The sequence below is a fragment of the Diceros bicornis genome, chromosome 9, assembly GCF_020826845.1.
Source record: "Diceros bicornis minor isolate mBicDic1 chromosome 9, mDicBic1.mat.cur, whole genome shotgun sequence".
In the NCBI taxonomy this organism is placed as follows: Eukaryota; Metazoa; Chordata; class Mammalia; order Perissodactyla; family Rhinocerotidae; genus Diceros; species Diceros bicornis.
The window spans coordinates 10,910,919-10,927,019 of NC_080748.1; the positions used below are offsets into that span (position 1 = coordinate 10,910,919).

Consider the following 16,101-nt stretch of genomic DNA (forward strand, 5'->3'; position numbering starts at 1 on the left):
TTGATAAGATTCTTTTTACTCTAACCACTGAAAATTTAGCATCTGCATTGAGATATGCTGTAAGTGTAACATATAACCAGTTTCAAATACTTAATATGAAAAAAGTCAAATATCTTACTAATGATTTTATATTGACTACATGTTAATACATTTTGAATATACTGCTTTAAAATATAACATTAAATCAACAATATTTTATTATGCTTTAAGAACAATAACTAGAAAGGAATGTGGGGGGTCAATGGAGCTTTGTTTTATAAGTTTAAGACTGGAGCACACGTACAGGCTGGTGTGAAAAAGCCAGCAGGGAGAAAGAGATTACATATAGAAGGGAGTTAACTGATGAAGCCTCTCCGTAAAGAGACTTTCAAGTATGGGATCAAGAGCACGTGTGGAAAAGTTAGCCTTCAACAGATCTGAGATTTATACAGATAAGTTGGGAAGGAGAGGGACAGAAATCTGAGAAATCAAATCAGACAGATCATCATGAAGCGACCAGATTATCCGCAGACTGTTCAAGAAGTGGGGGTTGGATAAAGTGTTTGTAAATGATGGTTTGGAATAATCCATGAGTGATGAAGAACAAAATCCTTATTAGAGTCAACAAGGTCTACAAAATCTGGCCCCTATCTACCTCTCAGGCCTCATCCCATGCCAATCTCTCCCAGCTCTCTTTCACCATCTTCTAACTTTTCCTCAAAGTGCCATCCACCTCTGACTGCTTCCTCTGAGGAGGGTTTACCTGTATAACACCTACTCAGCCAAATATCTGTTCAAAGACAACTTCCACAGGGGAGGTTTCAGTGACACCTGTTCCCCCAGAGGTTCCCTCATTATATCCCCAGACAACACCCTATGCCAGTGCTGTCCCACAGAAATAGAATGTGAGCCATACACGTGTCACTTTAAATGTTCTAGTTTGTTGTTAGTGCTGTGAAGTCAACACTGACTCCTGGTGACCCTGTGTAAAGCAGAGTGGAACCCTGCCCGGTCTTCTCACACCATCCTCTCACCATCCGGGGCTACATCAGACAATGCTCCGCTGCTATTCACAGGGTTTTCACAGCCAATTTTTCACAAGTGGGTGACCAGGTCCCTCTTCCTAGTCTGTCTTAGTCTGGAAGCTCCGCTGAAACCTATCCACCATGGGTGACCCTGCTGGTATTTGAAATACTGTTGGCATAGCTTTCAGCATCACAGCAACTTACAGCTGCCACAGTATGACAACCAACAGATGGTGGTGTGGTTCCCTGACCGGGAAACGGACCCGGGCAGTGGTGCTGAGCACCAAATCTTAATCACTAGAACACCAGGGCTGGCTAAATGTTCTAGCAGCCACATTTAAAAAAAAGAAACGAACTAATTATTTTTAAAATTTTATTTAACCCAATATATCCAGAATATTATCATTTCAACACACAATCAGTATAAAAAATTGAGATGTTTTACTTTTTGATACTAAGTCTTCAAAATCTGGTGTATATTTTATACTTACAGCACATCTCAATTCAGACTAGCCACATTTCAATAGCCACGTGTGCTATCCACCACAGTACTGGATCTGCTATTTCTTCAGAGCACTTACCATACTTTGTAACTATACAGTGTGTTATTATTTGATGAATGTCTATCTCCTCTAGCATGTAAGCTCTATGAGGATATCCCAGTATTCCTAGCTCAGTGTCAGAGACTCAGTAGGTGCCAAAATAAACACAACTGACTGATGGCAATGGTGGGGAGGGGTTGTCTGGGAGGCAATTATCTGCACCGAGGGCCTGGGCCTTTTAATGGTGTTACCAAAGCAACTCAGGGAGAGAAGCAGTTAATCAGAACAGGGACACAGGGACGTTACCTGGCAGGCACAGCACAAAACAAACTCAACAGAGGCAAAGGTGCTTAACAATGGATTCCAAACAGGATAGGAAAGACCTCAAGGCCAACAGATGTTAATGCAACAGGGGATGGGAGGTGGGGTGAAATAAAGGGATTGGCAAGCTGTCTCTGTCAAGAGGAAGGGCACTGTAATAAAAACCGTGGGTGGGAGAGAGCTGAAGGATGGGATAGGAGGCTGTGGTCAGAGAACAGGATGTATAAATTTAAGATTTCCAATGTGGAAAGTTTGGGGAATGTTAAAATACAGTGAAAGTGAAGGTCACTGGAGTTGAGAAGCCAAGGTCCTAGAAGTCAAGGTATCAGTCACCCCGCTTGAAAAGGTTAACTCCTTGACTGAATGTCTTTTAAGATGTTAAATTCTGCAAGGGCAAAGACAATTTTGAGTTCCACACAGCCCAGTGCTAATCACATCATGTGTACTTAGTTACTCGCTGAATACAATTAAATTGAAAGTCAAAATTCAAACATTAAAATTATGTCACAGAAAAGTCACAATAAAATAATGAAATAAGTAAGATATAAGTAGACTCCAATTTATTTGTTCCATAATTATTTATGTAGTTTAATTGAACAGTATTAAGAATTAAGATTGGAAGCCAAAATCACAATTTTTGGGGGGTGGGGTACAAATATTTCCCAGACTTACTTTACTTTTATCTGTAAAACAAAATAATAGCCAACAGAGCCTTTGGGAGGTTTATTATACTCAAGGACACCTTATTTTACATAAGATACAAGTCCTCACAACTTGGTTATAAACATTTTTTACAATGGCCCCTATTATACACTTTAGGGCCATCTGTTATTTAAAAGAACTTGAAGATTACTCTTTCAATAAAGAAAAAAATTAAAATCTCATTTGTTTTATGTATGAAAGTGGTATGCTTTTTAAGTGGTACATGATTGCTTAGAGTATACTTATATATATAAGCACATGTATATACTATATGTATACTGTAGTATACTTGTATATATATTGTATATAGTTACAGTTTTACTTGCCTATTGCCTATTTTCTGCATTTGTTGCTATTTCTCACTTCTCTTACCCAGTCCAATTTTGAGAAAAAATAATTCTTCCTCCACATAATTTCTCCTTTGAGGGATCCTGATTGTCAGAAGTACTGGTCCTAAATCTCGAGGCTGCAAAGATAAAGGTGTCAACTATGCTTCAACTCTCTCTGCCCACAACACTTCTGCTCCTATCTTTTCAGCTTTTCTTATCAAGACTTCAGAGACTCTGTTCTGGAGTTCTGCTAATAACCAAGAGAGGACAAAGTTATGACACAGCTGTTGTCAGTTTACCTCTGAACAAAGCCACATCCCTACATCGTCTGTTCCTCCCTGCCACACCCACAACTATCACAATAAAATATGAAAAGGAGGGAATCATGCAAATAATTATAGCAGCTGGCACTAAAATCACTGATTCACAATAGCCATAAATTTTGTTATAGTTCCTGTATCCTCCTATAGGTACATGAACATTTTAAGCTTCCTTGCTGGCTCAATTCTCTCTTGTGTTTTCCCTCTGACTAACGATTGTTCCAAAGATTTGGAGAAGTCTGTGGGCCAAGACAGATCAAAACCAACAGATCTAATTCATTCATTCATGCATACATTAATATTTATGGTTTTAAGTACCTGGGGATTCTGTGAGCAAAACAGATACGATCCCTGCTCTTATGCAGCATATAAAGTATACAACATACAATACCTGCCTCTTTACAAGCATACTAACTAGATGACAATTTATCATAATGTATATCATGAGCACTTGCTTTTTAAAAAATTCCTCTTATTAACTTCTCATTAGGCTAATACACGAAATAGCCATTTCTTCTAACTCCAACCAACCAAAAAACTTACATAACCACAGATTTTTCAACTGTTTTTGTACTTTCTGAGGAAAAGAAACATATGAGAGGAAAGCTAAAGGGGATTTATTTTGTAAATCTCCCCGGTCCTGTAACAGGGTCATTTTAGGCCTGGCCAAGTCTTCTACAACTATAATTCTACACACAAGATATATATATACACACATATATACACAAATATCTTGCATGTTGAATTACACATATATATACACATACACATATATTTTCAACCAACACTGTTTTCTAAGTAGAATGGAACCCATGAAGTGAGACCTTTGATTCTTCTAGAAACTTTGTTGGATTTTGACATAAAAAGGTGGGCCTGGAGTGAACTTTAAGCCCATAAGCAGGGAAAAGTTAAATGACTCTGCATAATAAAATAAAAAATATTTGAATTTTTGGAGGCAATCAGAAAGGAGAGAAAGAGGAGAGAGAGAAGGGCCAACCAGATTATATGAGCCTGAAGTTCCCCTGTAATGGTAGCCAAAATGCATTTTAAGAATAGAGATGCCTAATATTCAACATCAACACTCTCAGGACTGCAATCCCCAAATCTCATAAAGTTTACCACAACGCACAAAGGCTTTAGGTGAACTCTCTTTTTTCTTTTCCATTCCTTCCTCGCTCCTGTCGACACATCTATCCAACAACTTCATCACGGACATCTCAACTATCCAGTAGCACCTCACTGGTCTGCTCCAAATCTAATTACCTTCCTTTTCCCACTCCTTGTTTTTAACTGCCCTTCTCTTATCTCCCAACATTCCACTGCTCATTAATGTCATTATCACTAAAGGAACACCTAATATTTACTGAGCAGTTGTAACGCGCTAGGTCCTCTGCCAAGGGCATTACATGCGTAATTTCATTTGATCCTCAAACCCTACTAGACAGGTACTATGATCATTTCCTAAATGTGAGAAAACCAAAGCTCAGTCAGGATAGTAATTCTAAGAGTAAGTGATGGAATTCAATCCCTGACTCCACAGCCAGCTTAACCAGTACACTCCAATGCCTCAAGTCAAAAAACCTAGGAATCATCCCTAGGAATCATCATTAATCATATCTAGTCACTTACCTATTCCAACCAAATATACCTCCTAAATGCCACATCATCACCTACTTCCACTGCCTTCACAGACAACTAGCATCTACCAAGTCCTTACTATGTGTGAAGCACTATTCCAAATAATATACATGTTTTTCAAGCTTTATCCCCCAAACCCCATGAAATGAAGAACCTGAGGAAGAAAGAGGTTATATAATAAGTGATATAGCCAGATTCAAACCCTGAAAATGTGAATTGAGAAGCCTGAGCACTTAACCCCTATAGTATAAAAGCTCCTACTTTGTCCCCCTACCTCCCATCTGCACCCCCACCATCCTCCAGACCGCTGCAAATATCCTTCTGGAATGCAAATGTTATCACAACATTCTCCTGCTTAAAACTAGCGGCTCTGTATTACTAACTGGCTAAAGTCCGGTTTTCTTAATTTGGCATACAAAATCCTTTGTGTTTCTGTTTAAGTCAGTTCAATAAATATTTGAGTGCCTACTGTAAGCAAGGCAAAGTGCTAAGTGCTCTGAAATGAATACTACCCAGCCCTTGACTACCACTCCAACCCCATACATTGTGTCCTTCAGCCAGAGTAACTAGATGCAGATCTCGTAATGCAACACCCTACATATTAGTCTCTTTGTCTAGAATGTACCTGGAAAATCCCACACCAATTTGAAGAGTGAGTGCCTATGTGGGGCCTTCCCTAACAAACTCCAGGCAGAAATGCTCCAAGTTCCCACAGCACTTTGTTCAGATAACTTTCAGGTAGCTAGTAGTATGGCTCAGCTTCCCAATAAGACTATGAGCAACTTCAGGGCAAGAGCCGAGCCCTGCCGTCAAGGCCTGGCATGCAGTAGGCACTCTATCATTTGCTGAATGAAGAAATAATGAAAAATTTCTCACTTGAGAAAAGGAAAGGAACAAGATACAGAATTAGGAATGTTAACACACAAGTGGGCCAAATTAAAAGTAGTGTTATTCTACTTCGGTTCCGATTTGGCATACATTTTACCCCTATGGGAAAAATCACATGTGGGACTTGGACAAGCTAAAAAGGTAAAACTTTGTTCTTCATGGCTTAACAAAGTTTTGACAGGCCCCAAAAGGATACTAGATCAAAGTCCATTTTCCAAAGGAGTGTGGAGATCGGAATCAAATCCATCAAAGTAAATAAAATTGATCTGAGATCCAACTTCATCAGTGCTGCGTCACAGTACACACAAGAAAAAACTCAAAATCTGTCCCGGGACGAAGGCCAATTTACAATTAACTACTGCTGCTTCAAGAATGTGAAATTCTTTAAGTGAAGGCAGTTCCAATAAACCGAAGCTCACAACTGTTTCCTCCTCCTGCACTGCCACTGCTTTTCACTTAACTTCGTTTCTGGTTTCTGTGATTTAAAAAGAAACATCTATACAGTTAAGCCCGTGCATGAATGTACTGTAGCTCCTGGCAGATACGAACGTCTTGATTTGTAACCTTAAATGTAAACTGAAATATCAGAAGAAACACTACATATAAGTTAAAATTCCTTCGTTTAAAATATGGCATAAAGCTTTAAAAAGCGAGTGATGTATTTCCTGAGTGGTGCTTTGTGTGCAACTGCTTCAAAACCAAGATCCATATTTTGAAATTACCCCCATGAAGAGGTGAAATCGCTCTCCCACCCTCTTTGGCCTGAAGGGAAAGGTGAGAATTCCTAGGCAACAGGCTGGGACGGAGGGTACGATCTCTCCCCATTCCTTTCCAGGGGAACAAGATCTGACGGAAGGCAGCTAGTGTCTCTCATTCACCACAACATACACACAGGAAATAAAAAACTCTTCCCCACCTCTCCCCTTAAAAAAGCAAAGGACGCAAAGATCTGCAACACAGCGGCCGGAACCACCAAATGGTAACAGCCGGGGGCCGCCCACCTCTCCCCGGCGCCTGCCCGGCGGCGAGCACCGGGCGAGGGCAGCCCGTCCCTCCCTCCCTGGACAAGCGCAGCCGGCCCCACACCCGGGTCCGCGTTCCCCGCAGCCCGGCGCGCGAGGAGGAGAGCCGCGCACCGCGGCGGTGGCGCCGCTCGGGCCGCCTCCCCGGGCGCGGCGCTGCCCCACACCCCACCGACGCCCGCACCTGAGGCGGCTGCCCGGACCCGGCGGGAGGGCGCGGAGCGAGGCGGCCAGGCAAAGTTACTCACTGGGAAAGCGCGGCTGCCCGGGGCGCGCGCCGGCTCCCGGCGTCGCAGCACAGCCCAGCTCCGCTCGCCGCGGCCCGCTGAGGGAGTGCGGAGCTAGCCGGCCTCTGCTTCGCGGGGAATCGCCGCCACCGCCGCGGATTTCCTGGCAAGAAGCAAACTCGGGCCAAGACTTCGCTTCTCAACCGCCCCTGCTGCCTTCGCGGGGGCGAGCGCCGGGGCCCAGCCGCCCAACCCGACACGCACCTAGGCCAATCGGCGGCAGCACAGGGCGGGAGATGGGCGGGCCAGAGAGCGGCTTCGCCTATCCGAGGGTTCAGGGGGCGGGCCAGGACGGGCCGTCAGTCCCGGGTTAGAGTGAGCCTGCTCCGCCTCCCGCCGCCTGGCCTCCCCCCCCGCCTCGGGTGTTGCCGCCGCTCGCCTGATTCCCTTGCAGAACACACGCTCGAGAAGTCTCTGCGCTCCCCGCCGATCGCTGCGAAGAGAGCGGAACAGCTGGGGGAGGCAGGGAACATCTAGGGGAATGGGGGTGGGGGGGCGGGTAAGGAGAACAAGTGGCGGAGGAAAGCAGAAGTGTAGGTGTGTTTGACGAGAGGACAGCCGGGGTAGGGTGGTAGGGACAGGGGCTGACTGGGTGAGGGAGGCGAGGGGAGCTGGTGAGCGAGGAAGGGAGAGGGGTTATTAGCAAAGAACACCTGAGGGGACGGAGAGAGGAGCGGTACGAAGGAAGGAGGGCGGAGAGCGAGTCTGGGTGGTGAAAGGTTGCCGAGGCGGGGTCAGCGGCACCTGTGAACAAAGGTGAGCGAGAGGTTCCGCAGGTGAGGAGGATTAAGACGCCGAAAGGGTAAAGGGAAAAGGAAGTCCAAAGGGAAGGAGGACGTACTTCAGGAGTAGAAAAGATCCCAGGAGAGAAAGGATGGGGGCTTCCTTCCAAACTCTCACTCCTCCCCCAAAAGGTAAAGACAAACGCCTGTCTTTTGACCCACTTGAGCTGTGCAGCTAGCTGCAAGATCCCGTATGAGACAAATACCGGCTCAAACCATCCTATTCGGTTGTGAAATTCATCAAGGTGTACTGATCAACTATAGTTTAAGCCTGTCGTCCCATGAAAGCCTCCCCGAGGGTTGGGGTCCCGCCTGGGAGTAACACCATCCCCCACGGGTCTAACAGCAAGTCAGAAAGAGGCCCGAATCCGGCCCTAAAAAGGAAGGTGATTTGGGGGCCACAGGTAAGGCCCCGCCCCCTTCGCCATCACCTAGAGGAAGGTGCCGAGGGCTGAGTTCAGGCGCCCACAGGCCGGTCTCGGCATCGGAGTGGGGCGGGAGCCCGACCCCTCCTCTCTCCCCGCTAGCTCTGCCGGCGGACTTGCTCCGGGAGGGCCAGGTGAGCGGCTCCTGCCTCGCTCCCGCCCTCCTCGCGCCAGGGGCGGGGCATGTGGGCGGGGCCTCCGGTGGAGCCTCCACGCCCCGCCCAGTGGCTGGGCCTTGCCGCGCCGCTGCGGCTCCTCCCCGCTCCTTCCGTTTGCGGCTGCTTCCGTCGGTCGTTCCTTCCTTCCTGCTTCGCCCGCACGTTTCGTGACATGGGGCTGAGCCTCCGGTCCGCCAGCACCACCTGAGGGTCCCGGAAGCCGTCCCCGCCATGGAAGAGGACCAGGAGCTGGAGAGGTAACGGCCGAGGAGGAGGCGGGCGGGCGAGCGGGTGGGAGGAGAGGGCCGCGCCCTGCACCGGGAGCCGGTGGCCGAGGGGCCCGCGGCCGGCCGGGGCCTCAGCCTCCGCGGCGCTGCCTGGCAGCGAGGGCATGGCTGGGAGGGCAGTGGGGGAGAGAGAAGCGGGCGCCTGGGCAGGGAGAGGGTCCCCGACTGGGAGGAGAGGGGTGAAGACGTGGATGTGTTTGAATACAGACGCTCAGTACACTAGATACCAAGACAAGTTGTGAGATTAGAGTTTAAGTCCCCACTCTGCCCACCCCACCCCCCGTTAGAACAGTAAGAGTAAATAACGCTAACGTGTAAAATTACGCACCAGGCCACTGTTCCCCAAGTGATAGCATTGGTGTGCTCAGTCGGGTCGTATTCCCTGTAACTGCGGCCCAAGTGCCTCCTCTGTGCAGACTGCTAATGAAGCCACTGTGCGCTGAGATCTTTCTCCCTCCTGCTTGATTGACTCTTCTCCGACTTTCCCTTCTAGTTTCCTTACGTCCTGCAAATGGAAGCCGTAGTGGGCCTGCACGTTGATAATCTATAGTCTATTTTTATAATAATCTGTGTTTTTATACGCCTTTCAACTCCGTTTTCATCCTCTAGCAGGGCCCTCCCTATTCTAATCCTATCCCTTTCTTATGACTCTACCAAAAGAATATTTTAGCAAACATTTAAGTTTGTGTTTTAAGGAGACTCGCCTTGTGGCCATGTGGACGGTCAAATGGAGTAGGGAGAAACTGGAGGCAATAAATTAAATATTATTGATAGACTATGTGGAGGCAGCAAAATAAGGGGCTAATGCTAATAGTTCTATGTAATTGAAGTACATTAGAGTAATAATGTGTTGCAGTTGTGAAATAGTAAATGAAAAAAGCTAGTTAACAAAACCATATTCAGTATGATCTCATTTTTATAAAAAATATGTGTGTAGAAAAAGATCTGGATTGAAGACCTCAATGGCTGAAGGCGAGAGGAAGACAGCCCTGGAAATGGTCCAGGCAGCTGGAACAGATAGACACTGTGTGACATTTGTATTGCACGAGGAGGACCATACCCTAGGAAATTCTCTTCGTTACATGATCATGAAGAACCCGGAAGTGGAATTTTGTGGTTATACTACAACCCATCCTTCAGAGAGCAAAATTAATTTGCGCATTCAGACTCGAGGTACTCTTCCAGCTGTTGAGCCATTTCAGAGAGGCCTGAATGAGCTCATGAATGTCTGCCAGCATGTGCTTGACAAGTTTGAGGCCAGCATAAAGGAATATAAGGATCAAAAAGCAAGCAGAAATAAATCCACATTCTAGTCACTTATGCATGCTACAGGGAAGACTATCCTCTAGGATATTCTCTTCGTGATCTTGTAAAACCCACAAGTAGAAGTTTGTGGTTACATCATGATCTGTCCTTCTGAAAGGTGTGCTTCTAGGTATTGACCCATTGCCGCTGTTGGAATCCCTGCAAGAACCTTTGTATTGTTCTAATAAATTCCCTCTTTTATTTAAACTAATTTGAGTGGTTTCTGTTCCTTAGTCCTCAGGTTGACTGTTTTAGGGTTTTTTTTCTAGCTTACTTTCTCTTTTTTAATTGAGCCAACATTGAAAGTGAGGAAACTATGAGAAAATCAGAGGCCCAGGCAAGGACTTTGATCAAGGGGATTAAAAGGAATATGCATTCATGGCTATGATTGGGGGAGAGGGAGAGATGCAATAGAGCATGACCCCACATAGACTTGTTGGTTTAAAAAATAAAAGGAGGAAGGAAAGAAAGGTGGGAGGACTTAGCTTCTTGATAGATAGTTTTTAGTAAATTCATGGGAGAATTGCATCCTTTGCTATGATTGGTAGATTGGGCAAGGGTGGGGAATAATTTGAAAGAATTGTGAGAATTCTAGTTTCACATGAGAGTTTTTGGTGGTATCAGGCTCCATCTTTGTGATAGCATTTACAGGATAGATGCCAGTTTACTGCTTTAATTTCAGGACAGTAATAAAATATTTAATCAGAAATGACCTAAGTAGGTCAAGAGAGTTTAATTGTATTACAGAAGGAGAAAACTGGGAAGACCAGATAACGTTTTCAGTCCTTAGGTATCTAAGTATAGCCCAAGGTTACATTAAAAAAGGAGTATTTGAGAAACAGTAAGGACAGGGAGAAGGAAAATTCCATGTGGGGAAAATGATTTTTTTTTTTGGAAAACTTAAAATATTAGTGAATCACGTCTAAGAGCTGTCCTATTTACCTCTTCAGCGTTGTCTCTCATGCCTGTCCTACCCCAACTTGACTCTTAATTCACCCTAATATCTGTCAGCCTTTGAACCTGAGCACACCACCCCCCAGTGCTCTGTCCTTTGGAGCCTTTGTTTATTCCCTCTTCCTGGAACACTCTTCCTTCTGCCATACTCTGGTCTAGGTAAGAACTTACATGTCGGACTTCCTACCCTAGTTTGGGTATTTGTATGTGCTTTCATTATGCTCTGTGTTTCTTGGTTTTGGATTTACTATGCTATTGTTAGTGCTTATGTTGTGTACCCACTATACTAACTTGAGGCACAATGCTTGATAGGTAGTGGATGGTTAGTAAATATTAGATGAATCCATGTCAGTAGTTAAGGCATATAGCCTTTTATTCACTCAAATCAGACCTCTTCTACTAGCCTACCATAAAGCCCGCATTTCCTACACTCAGTCAACTCTTTAGATAAATGTATTTCTGTATTTATTGAGCATTTGGTGTATACCAGGCCCTGGAATAGACATGTTAGTAGATGAGACACAGCTCTTGTTCACATGGAGCATACATTATAATAAGAGTGAAATTTTTTTTTAAAGTTGTAATTCTGTGAAAAAACAAATACAGGGTCAAGATAGAAAACATGAAAGAGGAATCTGCTTTGGGTACGCAAGTTAGGGAAGGTCCTCCAGCGATTACAGGAAGAGAAGGAGTTAACTGTGCCAAAAGAAGAGAGAAAGATTCTGAGGGAATAGCATGTGCAAAGGTCCCGAAGCAGAAAACTGGTGGTTTGAGGAATTAAAGGAATTGAAAGAAAATTTGCATGTCTAGCGTGGTAAGTAAGGAGGACAAGGGCCTATCGTTTGGAGTTGTTGGAGAGGAGAGCTGGGGTGGTAAGTTAGAGTTTGGATTTTAAGTACAAAGGGAATGACATCTGAATACTTTGATTACCGTGTGGGGGAATAGGTTATAGAGAGGCCAGAGTAGAAGCAGAGAAACTGTAAGAGCTGAAGTGGCCTGGAAGGGCAGTAAGCTAGTGATAGAGAAAAGAAGGTGGATTTGAGATGTGTTTTAGAACCAAATTGGTACAGAATTGATAGATCTCAGGAATTGGATGTGGAAGGTGAAGAAACAGAAAAATGACTTGTACCTAGGTTTGGGGCCAAATTACTGAAATGGGAACCTTAAATGGGAAAATAGGTTGGGAGGTGGAGAAGGTGACTGGAATCAAAAGTTCCATTTTGAACGTGGTAGACAGTAGATAATATGAGTTGTAGGCCATGAAAGAGATTTAAGCTAGAGATAAACTTTGTGAGCTCTTGCCATACAGATGATGTAAATCCATAAAAACTGTGACAAACAAGTAGGCCCAAGACCAAGCCCTAGGCAAGCTCAGTATTTAAAGGTTGGGTTAAAAAGGAGCAACCAGTGAGGTGGGAAGAAAGTCTGTAGAAGTCAAGTTGTGGAAGCCAAGGCTTTCAAAGAGGGGAGAATGATGTTGAATGAGTCACATGAGAATGGAAAAATGTCACTTGGAGTTAAACAGGGAGGTCATGGGGCAGTGTGCAGAGTTAGTTTAGTGTCTAAGAAGACTGAACATTAACACTCATTGCACAGAAGAATGCCTTAGTTTGAGTTTTCCAGTAAAGAAAATACATTGTAGGACATTGGAGAGCTAAATTGAAGTGGGAGCAGGTATGAGGAAAGATCAAAGTCATGAAGCAAGGATAGGGACTGTTCTCCTAGGGTGATAGAGAGTCTGGAAAACCAATGTTAAAGTAGGGAAATTAGCACTTGAAGGTGTAAGGAGGCCCTAAAGGGATAAGTAGAAAAGGATCAAAAACTTCTTTGCCTCTTCTAAAATTTTGCCTATGAGTGGTCCTATGGGGATAGTAAACAGGCTTATTTAATGGAGTTTAATACCTGTGAACCAAGACCTGTCAGGAGATGAAAGCAAATTTCAGTTAGTGGACATAGCGGTGTAGAATGATGATAGTAGACTGCAGTAATTAATGTTGTTAGTGCTTATGTATGTGTAATAACAGTACATATGGGAAATGCACGCACTGGTGACCACCCACTGCATCTCATGGCTTCATTGCTCCTAAAAGGATTTATCGCTACTGATCATGTGGCATGCTGTCTTGAATCTGTTTAGGGTAGCCATAAACTCACAGGTTCAAACGAAACACCTTCAGAAGGCAGATGGGTGAAAGGAAAAAATGGAGGGCAAGGCAGGCAGGATAACTAAGAGTCACGGGTATGTGGAAAGAATCTTTGCATGAAGTCTGTGGGAACCTGATGGCAAGCTGAATTGGTCTATGAAAGGGTGAGGGAGAGAGATATAAATCATATATATTTATAAACTGTGAAAAAATAACTTGATCGGTATCTCTGATTTGCTCTCTAATAGCATTTCACTCTAAATAAACTAATATTAATGATTCAAGATCAGAAGTTCTGTTCAGCTGTAAAGTACTATGCCTTCTAAAGAGCCAATTATTAAATAAAGTGATTACATACCAAAGGCTTTTAATATGTAATAGTTTGAGTACTTGCCTAGCACTTCCCATTTGCAAAGCACTTTACCAAGTATTTATAAATTGCATATAGCTGTAACATCTAAGTGCTCTAGTTAGTCGGTATAATGCGCAGGTGTCTACAGTATCTCTGTAGAGATCAAAAGGTGTCTACATAAAAAGTGGTCCATTCAGTACCATTCTGACCCAGAGTGTCTTGCATTTCAAGAAATATGAAAGCATATCAAGTTCTCTGACCCACCATTCCCCACCTTTCTTTTTGTTTCCCTTAAATATGTTATTAAGATTGTAGATTATCTCCAGATCACTAGACAAACGTCCTCTATTTTGGTTAGCATAATTTAAAGTCAGAGGCAATCTTTGTAATATCCCTCAAACTGGGCTACTGGGAAGTTTACCCAAATCCACCAGTCTGCTTTCAAGTACTTATAAAGACCTCAAATCCAGCCCTTTTGTGCTCAGATTCTTAATGTTGGTTTTTCTTTCACTGTTTGAAACTGTATCAATTACCCCAGTACAGTTACTGTGTGATCTGTATTTTTTTTCATCATGAAATTCTTTCCAAACCTAGATTATTGGTTCTCTATGCAGCAAATATGTACTTAGTAGTGACCAAGTCCTGAGAAATGGTGGAGATAAGAGAGTATAATGTGGACCTGTCCTAAAAAGCCTTATGTGATTTTGGAGAGGGCACACAAGATTTATACACAAATTGTAAGCCAATGAAGTGACCTAATACGCAGAGTAAAGTATTATGCTGAACACAGAATGGGATGCGTGAGACACTGTTGAGGCAATGATTGTTTCCTGAGCACCTGCTCTTGCCAGCCACTGTCATAGGCACTGGAGAGCAAACAAGACAAACACAGTCTGCTTTCCAGTAACTGGTGGAGTATTGAAGTTGGCAAATTTGTAAAGTAAATGTAGTGTTCCAGGATAAATGGTTTCCTTTTTCCCAGTGTAAGGGAGACATTAAAGATTCTTGAGCTGGGGAATGCCATAAAGGTGTTTTTTTTTTTTTTTGTCCTATGCCTGTGCAGATGGATGAGTGGAAGGAAACATTGGAAGACAGCAGTGAGTTGGGGTCTTTTGTAACAGTCCAGGTGTAATATACGGAGGGCATAGTTGTAGGAATGGAGGTAAAAGGATGAATACAAAAAAACTGATAAAAAAATTAAAATAGAGACAGATTCTGTATAGGGGTAAAGGTGAGAGAAGGGTTGAAAATGGTCCCATAGCTGTGTCTTTTACTCCTTTGTTTTCCTACTACTCCCTCACAACCAAAACCAGTATGGCAAGATTTACCATCCCTTCTCCTCCCCCACCTGTTCTTGCTAATAGGAGTCAGTGGGTGCAACCACCGTTCACCTCCTTCCCGCACCCATGTCAGAAGAATTCACATCTTTAACAAGGATGTGAATCCAGGGCTACAGATGTGAAAATTGGGGGTGGTGAGGTCAGGGCAGTGAGCTGACAGGCTCTTGCTGCTGTCTGCCCTCACCAAGTTGCTCTCCTCAAAGGGTACATTTCATTCATTCATTCATTCCATAAATATTATTGAGTACATACTACATGAAGGCACAGTTTAGGTACTCAGGGTACAGCAGGGAACAAGTTGACCCACATGCAGTTTATTTTCTAATGGCAGAGATAGAAAATAAATGTGCATGATATATAATGTAATTTAAGGTAGTGATATAAATGGGAAGTAAAAGAAGGAGCAGGCTGAGAAGGCACCAAGAGATTGAATAGTTAAGGAAGCCTTTCTGAGGAGTGACATTTAAGACCAAGGATAAGTGAGAATACTCACAGAATTTTCTAAAAGATGAACGTAGATTATTCAGCAATGAAAAAACAAAATTATGAACCTTTTTAAAGGAATAAACTTTCAGCATTGTGTGTGATTTCTATTAGTGCCTAAATTTATATGCCTATAAATTTATATAATAAAATATATTTGCCTAATAATTATTGTAAAGAATATTGAGTTACTGTGTGGAACAGTAAGATATTGTAGGAGTTTTAGATTGGCTAAGATATATATGTGTATTAGGGGAGTTGATTTTAATGGGGCTTTTTTTTTCTTTTGTATTTTTGAGAAAAGTATATCTTTCTTAGAAGCAAAAGTTGATGTGGTTGGGATCCTGCACACCTTCTCGGGCTAAACAGCTGTGAGGCAGCATAGCATAGGAGTTAAGAGGATGCACTATTGGAATCACACTGCCTGGGGCTTGGTCTTGGCTCTAGACTTTTTAGCTATGTGACCTTGACAAGCTGTTTGACCTCTTTGCCTGAGTTTCCTCATCTGTAAAGTTGGGATAACAATAATACTTACCATATAGCGATATTATAACTATTAATTTAGATAATATTCAAATTGCTTAGGACAGTATCTGGTCCATATAAGTATGCTCTCAATCAATGTTAGCTATTAATGTTATTATAATATCATTAATTGTGTCGAGCAAGCTGATTTCATTCATATTTCTTCTGGGTGAAAACTTGAAAACAAACAACCTTAGTAGCTTCTGTTATTTTTTGTTTCCTCTAGCCCAAGGCAGCACTATAATATAAATTTGTGGACCCCTGTGTGGAAAGTTGTCAGTCTGCTAAAGCCA

General features: G+C 43.3%; 3 protein-coding genes across 11 annotated transcripts in view; 2 read left to right on the forward strand and 1 right to left on the reverse strand.

Annotated features, from left to right (window-relative positions):
* The window catches only part of LNX2 (ligand of numb-protein X 2), an 82,043-nt gene extending 74,826 nt beyond the window's left edge, over positions 1-7,217 (reverse strand). For 6 of the 9 annotated variants that reach the window (XM_058547909.1, XM_058547913.1, XM_058547911.1 and 3 more), the window contains exon 1: positions 7,015-7,217. The gene's annotated coding sequence lies outside the window, so the exon portion shown is untranslated. Of the gene's footprint in view, positions 1-2,941; positions 3,036-6,950; positions 6,971-7,014 lie in introns of those variants that run through there. The other 3 variants (XM_058547912.1, XM_058547916.1, XM_058547915.1) reach the window with 3 other exon arrangements.
* Positions 7,218-8,591: 1,374 nt separating this feature from the next.
* On the forward strand, positions 8,592-15,046 carry LOC131410098 (DNA-directed RNA polymerases I and III subunit RPAC2). The gene is made up of 2 exons (XM_058547920.1): positions 8,592-8,675; positions 9,643-15,046. Exons 1-2 carry the CDS (start codon positions 8,650-8,652, stop codon positions 10,016-10,018), a joined length of 402 nt encoding a protein of 133 aa, XP_058403903.1. The 5' UTR covers positions 8,592-8,649; the 3' UTR covers positions 10,019-15,046.
* Positions 8,592-16,101, forward strand: part of LOC131410099 (protein POLR1D) — a 45,484-nt gene continuing 37,974 nt past the window's right edge. Inside the window, exon 1 of the mRNA XM_058547921.1 lies at positions 8,592-8,675. Coding sequence (XP_058403904.1) covers positions 8,650-8,675 — 26 coding nt within the window. The 5' untranslated portion in view covers positions 8,592-8,649. The remainder of the gene's footprint in view (positions 8,676-16,101) is intronic.